This window comes from Camellia sinensis, chromosome 15, assembly GCF_055761805.1.
Source record: "Camellia sinensis isolate YWXY chromosome 15, ASM5576180v1, whole genome shotgun sequence".
NCBI classification, from domain to species: Eukaryota; Viridiplantae; Streptophyta; class Magnoliopsida; order Ericales; family Theaceae; genus Camellia; species Camellia sinensis.
The window spans coordinates 15061093-15068663 of NC_138975.1; the positions used below are offsets into that span (position 1 = coordinate 15061093).

General features: G+C 30.4%; 1 protein-coding gene across 2 annotated transcripts; it reads right to left on the minus strand.

Annotated features, from left to right (window-relative positions):
* Nucleotides 1-2310: 2310 nt before the first annotated feature.
* Nucleotides 2311-7158, minus strand: LOC114261426 (beta-fructofuranosidase, insoluble isoenzyme CWINV1). 2 transcript variants are annotated; one of them, XM_028201700.2, is made up of 7 exons: nucleotides 6741-7158; nucleotides 6607-6615; nucleotides 5635-6497; nucleotides 5382-5540; nucleotides 4885-5126; nucleotides 4692-4782; nucleotides 2311-2716 (listed from the first exon to the last, which is right to left on the minus strand). In XM_028201700.2, the coding sequence occupies exons 1-7, from the start codon at nucleotides 6940-6942 to the stop codon at nucleotides 2537-2539; spliced, it is 1746 nt and encodes a 581-aa protein (XP_028057501.2). In that variant the 5' UTR covers nucleotides 6943-7158; the 3' UTR covers nucleotides 2311-2536. The 2 variants fall into 2 exon arrangements, with proteins under 2 accessions (XP_028057501.2, XP_082766547.1); XM_082910421.1 differs by lacking the exon at nucleotides 6607-6615.
* Between the last annotated feature and the right edge of the window lie 413 nt (nucleotides 7159-7571).

Consider the following 7571-nt stretch of genomic DNA (forward strand, 5'->3'; position numbering starts at 1 on the left):
GATTATTCATTTTTAAATTACAATAAACTGTACTAAACTTGCCTAAATGACTCATCCTACCTAATGTCACTTTTTCCTACTATAAGGGCCAATTTAAAAAATTATGCCTATATCGTTAACTTTATGTTTTTTTAAATCCTAAAATACCTTATTATGTATTTTCAAGTTAGGGTTGGTGTTTACACTTGCGTTTATTATATTTTTATATAAGTAACTATTCGACAATATTTTTTTACATTTCCGTTAAGAAAAGTTTGAGGGGAAGAGAATTTACCACTCCCTTTTAGGGGCAAGGATAGTTGGTGGACTTAAAATATGTCATCAGAGCGTGGATGAAAAATGAGAAAATTACAAATAGATAGGATAGTTACAAAATAATTATATTACAAATGAGAATATTTTTTGGTAAAATTCTAACGTACAGAAAGAGTTGCATCAAGCACAGGAATAAATTTTCACTACCATGAACTTGTAATTTTTTTTGCTACTGTTCCATTAGCAATTTTCCCATGAAAAATTATGTCATTAACAGGAATTGAGAACGGTTGTAACTAAAAACTGACCCTCCCCATTGCCATGTCTATGCAAGTAAGAGAATTACTTGGATTGGCCTAATTGCTTTTTAAGTGCCGTTTTGGGAACTAAAATAAAAAGTCATGTTTTTGTCAAAATGTAATATTAAACAAAAAAGCCAAAAGTCAGCTTTTTATTAACTTCTCAAATCACTTTCCAAAAAGCTAAAAAGCTTGGCAAAAAGCTAAAAGCCAGCTTTTTACCAATTAAGTCTATCTTAATCATCATGATTTTTCATATAGCACTCATTTTTTGTAGAGAAAAACTTATTCACGGATGAGCCGTGAATAAATAATTTACGGACTGCAACTAATGTTTTGAACTAATGCTTTTGAGTATTACACATAATTATTTCACCGTTTCATTTTCCAAATTAAAATGAAATTGGAAAAACTTATTAATTGTGTGTAATTATTTTAGTTTTTAAGGATTAATTACATCAAAACCTCTTTAATTATTTGTAAATTCAATTTACTCCCTCATTTATAAGTATCTATAATTTTATTGTTATATAGGAAAATAGTTAGATATTTCATTTTTTTCTGTTAATTCTGTTAAATAAAAATTATGAGAAAGAAATATTTGTAATTTTAAAAATCACAAGAGATAATCCGTATTTTAAATAAATCTGAAAGACTGTATTTGTAATTTATTTATTTTAAATATAACGTACAATATTTGTTGAAAAGGTTCTATAAATAAAATAAAATAAAATAAATTTAATGATAAATAATATTTCTATTTAAAAGAAAAGAAAAAAAAAACTGGGAGAAATGAATTGACTTGGAACACTTCAACCACAAATTTCTATATGACATGGTGAATATTTGAATTAATGGGACCAGTGATAGCGAAACTAATATAAGAACTCAGTACAATACAACTTATTACTATTGCAAGATTGGTGAGTTGTCATCCTATTATTGGCACTCCGTAAATTAGGAAAATTATTCAATATTTTTAGAATATTACGTGTCTGTATTTTTTAACTAATTATCATTTAATATATTTTTTCATGATTCTCAATCATCCAACACAATATCTCACATATTTATTTTCTACACCAATCATACTACTATAGAATATCACGTGTTCATATTCTGAAATTACTAAATAATTAACCGTGAATAAGTCTGTCCTTTTTTTTTTTTGGGAACATGCTTGTTTGTTGTTCACTTTGTAGATTGTTAGGCCTGTGGGATCTATCACAAGTCATGTTTTGATAATCCGAACCATTCAATATGTAGAATTCGTCGAGTACTTTATACTTGTAAAAAATCACGTTGATCAGATATCGATAACTATGTGGTCGATTCTGATTTTTGTCAATAATTCATTTTGAAAATTATATTTACCGTTGACAGAAATCTGATCCGATCAAGTAGTTATCAATATTTAATTAACGTGTTTTTTTACAGAGATAAATTACTCGACGAGTTCTATACATTTCACAGTTTACATTATCAAAACAGAACCTGTGGTGAGCTCCCATAAACCCAACAACATACCTCAATCCAATCTTGAACTGAAAAGAAACCTGACCATTTTTTTATTTTTATTTTTATTTTTTATCAACATCCACCCAGAATGAATACATAACAATTGCATATTGTCATACTTATATTTATTTGAATTTTTCCGTATAAACTTAGTTTGAAATTAAATTTAAATATCATTTGATAGGTCGCCAATGCATTAATTAATGACAACTGCTTGACTGAGTTATGGATGAACACATTAAATACAAATCTTTAACTATTATTATTCAATATTCATTATTAACCTAATCCCACAACAAACACTAACTGGGAAAGAAAGAAAAAAAAAAAATTTACTGCCGTCAACGACAATAGCCCAAACAATCATATACTGCAGATTTATGTAGGATTCATGCAAATATGTTGTATATAATTGTTTTGGGATATTATCATTAAACGTGATGAATAATTTTTTCTTGTCTGCCTTAATTGATTTGGGCTGTTTCCATGCTCCATGCACTCAACTTTGAGATTGTCACACTTTGAGTTCCATTGTTGAAGGTGTACAAATGAGCTCCACCATTGATAGCCATTGTAGGATAAACCCTAGCAGTGATGCAAGCTTTTCCTTCCCCACCAAAGCTCTCCACTATTGAGTGATCTATCTGCATATAGTAATGGAAAAATAACAATTCAGTGTAACTTTTAAAAAATAATTACAAATTAATAATAAATTTTATAAATATTAATAATTAAAATTTTAATTTTTTTTGATGAATCTGGAATAATTTTTTAAAACTATCACTAAATAATAATTTTCCCTATAGTAATTTGTACCTTACACTAACATGTACTTATTAATGTTGTATTTGGTTGAAGAATTTGATGAGAGATTTAGAAAATAAAACAAAAAATTATATATGAAATTTAAATAAAATATACCTATATTTCATATAATTTCACACACTATCTTTTTCTTTTTAAATCCCCCACACAAACACACTGGAAAATTATGCTAAAAATGTTGGAGAAGAGCGTATAGCGAAGGGATAAGGAAGCCATGTGGTGTAAAGTAGGTGCATCCAAATTTGTGAAATTTGGTCATTTTCGTGCCAACGCATCATGGTTGGTTTTGGGAGTCTACATTTTACAAGTAGTGCTATTTCATTAAGTCAAAAAAATACAGAATTAATCATAAAAAATAATTTTAATTATACATATTAGATGATGCAATCTACCATTTAAGAAATTACTTCGCTTAAATTATTTCACTTATATTTTTTATAATTAATTATGCAGAAAATTTTATCAGTGAATTACACTAACGGTACTTAACTTTTCAATCGTAACACATTTGACCTTGAATTTTGAATTTTGTTCTAAATAAGGACAAATTGAAGATATCATTAGATTTTTCAAGGGCAAAATCATCAATTTGATAAAATATAAACTAATTTGATAAAAATAAATATCAAAAAAATATTTTTGAATTTTTAAAAATTAAAACTACCTACTAAAAATAAAATTATGTAAAATTGATTAATCTCTCAGGTTTTTTTTTTACTAAATTAATTTTTATTATGTGTTTGGTTGATGATCATCCAATGAGGGATTATTTTTATTAAATTAAATTAGTTTCTATTTTTTCAACAGTCAAATATGGTGACAACCTTGATATCATTATTAAACTAATTCATTAAATCAAAAAATCCAAAACTAAAAGCATTTCATATATCAAATATATCGATTACACATTAAAAGTCTAACAACTATCCATTAAATGATCATCATCCAAACACATAATAAAAATCAATTTTGTAAAATAAATAAATAAATAAATGTCTAAAAGATTTTAATTTTACATATTTTATCTTTGGTGATAGAAATAATTTTTAAAAATTTAAAAATATTTTTTTGACATTTATTTTTGTCAAATTAGTTTATACTTTATCAAATTGACAATTTTGGCTTCAAAATTAAGCAATGGTATGTTCAACTGTATTTATTTGGAATAAGATTCAAAATTTAAAATCAAATGTGTCACAATTAAAAAATCAGAGACCGTGACACGACCCCCAAACTGTAGGGAGTGTTAGTATAATTTATCCAAACTTTATTGATCTCGACAATTAAATCGTCTGCGCCATGCACATCTATAATTTGATAGGTCCCTCTGTCCTAGTGCATTACTAGAGATCTAAAATTTTTGAGACTTGATCTTATTTGAAAAATTGAGATTTTTGGCAATGAATTTTTTTTTTCTTTTTTCTTTATTATTTAACTTTAAGAGAGACGGGTTAAATGATTTATTAGTTAAGCCACTTTTACTGATAATCTTACTATCAAAGAAATCATTTAGTGATCTTGAAGCATTATTTCATACCTCTTGTTACCAAAATGCTTGAACTCAAGATAGGGTTTGTTGGCTGCTTTTTGGCAAAAACATTTAAAAATAAATAAATAAATAAAACCTTGTATACAGATATAGGAAAGGTAGTCGTCAAACTGGTACGCTTTTTATTTATTTATATTTTTTTCAGTTCAAAACAAAAAAAAAAATCATCATATCCTAAAAGCTTCATACTTCTAAATTAGCATCTGATTAGACCATATCAAACTTTATTGGATGATGAAACTTACCAAGCTCCTTAATGATAGTTTGCCTCTAACAGGGTCAACATCCACAAAAGATCCATAAGTGGTCTTGTCATAATCAAGCTGTGATGAAGACCTGTTCAAACAAACAAAAAAAATAAAGTAAAATAAATAATATTCTAAAGCTAGGTAGGACTACAAGACATGAAGAGAGAGAGAGAGAGAGAGAGAGAGAGACCTGCTCTGGTCACCGCACATAAGAACCACAAATTTTTTGTTCTGATCTTTGAAAATTCTAAAGAACACTGCTGTGAACTCTTGCAAGCCCTCTGAAGCCAAAACCATTAACCCAAATGGTCCAACCTCTCCTCCAACTGATGCACCCTTTTGACTACAGAGTAGTTGTGGGTTAGTCCAGCTTGGGTCCAGCAATTCTACTTTGTCTAGCTTTGGCATTTCAAATACAATTTCTACATCTGCCTGTGAGAGTAATGCCACAAAAAATTACAATTTTACACTTTGATATTAACTCATGTGTGACTATGAGTTGTTTTGAAAAAATAGTTAAAAATTGACTTTTTGATTTTTTTTTTTTTAAAATGTACAAAAAATGTGAAAGTTAATATGACTCAAAATGGATTAAAAACTGGAAGAACCATCTTCTCAAAATAGTCATATATCGCTGATACTAATATGTATTCGGATACTATATTTAAAACCATGTAAACAACAAACCTGTGTGCCTGTGACACCAGAAACTTCAACCACCGACCCTCCCTTCAGCATCGTGCTAGGCATGTCAACTTGGTTCTTTCGTAGCTCTTCTATCTCTGCAATCGGCCATTGCATCAATTGTTTTCCAGATTTATCGAGCCAAATTTTCCTTGGAATAGCCTGCCAATGCCAAAAATCATTATAAAAAAATTAGGTTTTTAGGGACTTCAATTTTGATAAATTGTTTTAACAATAAGAATTAATTTAACCTTACTTGAACTCCAGACCATCCCTTCATGATATCAATGGCTGCACTGGTGGACTCATTGATCCACCCCCATAAAACCCTCCGGTTCTTCGTGCTATCAAAGAAAGTCTTCGAAGCATAGAACTTTCCATAATCATATCTCAACCCTAAATTGCTATCCACAGATCCCTTTTCCGGGGTATAAATATCCTTCTCATGATTGTACGTTCCAATAGTATAGTATTCGTGTTTAGTGTCATCCAAGCTTGCCTTTAGTACATGTTTGACGCTAGACCCGAGCATCGATGTGTCAACCCCATTCATGCTATCACTAGAAACCGGATAAAAATCAGGACACTCCCACATTCCAGTGTCCTTAGCAGAATGTAACGGGTGTTGAGCTTTAGTCCAGTGAATAAAATCCTTACTCCTATATAAAATTGCCATACCTCGATGCCGCCTTTTGCTACCAACAATCACTCTCCACCTCCCATCCGGGCCTAGCCAACCAGTGGTTGGGTCTCTGAACGAGCTTGCATTGATTTTATTCATCGGTGTGGGTGCCATTAGTGGATTTTGGGGCGACTTGACCCATTCTAATAGGTATGGGTCCGAAAGATTTTTGGGCATGGCCAAATTTTGGACTTGTTGGTTCTGTGGATTTATCCCGGTATAAAGAATGACCGGTTTGCCTCCGGGGAGGATCGTGGTGGAACCCGACCAACATCCGTTGATATCGGACGGTTGGGACGGGTAGATGGCCGGGTTATGTGGGACCCAGTTGATGAGATCGGTTGATGTTGAATGTGCCCACTCTATATTCCCCCAAACTGCACCATATGGATTGTACTGATAGAACAAATGATAAATTCCCTTGTAAATCAAAGGTCCTGCAAAAAAATAATAATAATAATAATAATAATAAAAAATATAAAGTTACACGCTTTACAAACATTTGAGTACTTGAAGTTTATAAAGCAGACTAACAAATGAACTCACCATTAGGATCTGAGAATCAAAAAAGGCACCCGTTTGTCCATTTCCACAAACACAAGGCAAACAGAGTCAGAGACATGAAAGGAAATAAAAAACATGTTTTCAAAAAACAGTTTTGTGAAGCAGAGTAGACCTACCATTCATCCAGTTCTTGGGGGGTTGGAAGTGGAAAGAGGTTCTGTAAGGCTGATTTGAAGGAGTAGAGTCAAATGTTTGGAGGTGTCTGAAGACATGGTGAGAAGCTTCAAGTTCTAAAACACCATAGCCAAGAAACAGAGCAGATAGGCATATTAGCCAAACAGAGGATTTGGCCATGATTGCTTTGTCAATAATGAACATGGCTAGATCATAATATGACAGTTATCAAGGTTATTTATTATTATTTTTTTCTCTCTACGAAATGAAGGAGACAAGAGACCAAAAGGGTATTATCAGAGAAGCATCAAGGAAGATGGGAGGGACGACTTTTTTATCAATTGAAGTCAGTAGTCGAGCCTTTGTTTTGTCATTACTGGCAATGGAATTTTTTATTTTTAGTTTTTAACCCAGGGGTGTGAAACCGGGGCCGGCCTGAGGCGAGGAGAGCAAGGTTCTCGGGCCTTAAATTCTGTCTAAAACATCTGATTTTCAAATAATTTTTTATCTTAAATTATAAAATGAAATGAAATAAAATGATAATCACTTTAACATAATGTCTATTCTCGAGTTTGGTTTACTAAAAAAAATAAAAAATATTACAAATAAAATCATTATTCACCACTATTTGGGAATTGTTATTCTATAAAGATGTAAGAAATGATCATTTTATTCAATTTAATTTCATTTCAGAGAACCAAACTACATAGTATAGCAGTTTAAAAATTAAGTTTTATAAAATAAAATAAAATAAACAATTAAATTGGCGAATTATTTAAAAGTAATGGATAGTTGTTTGCCAAATGTATGAATATTTATAGAATATTATTTGA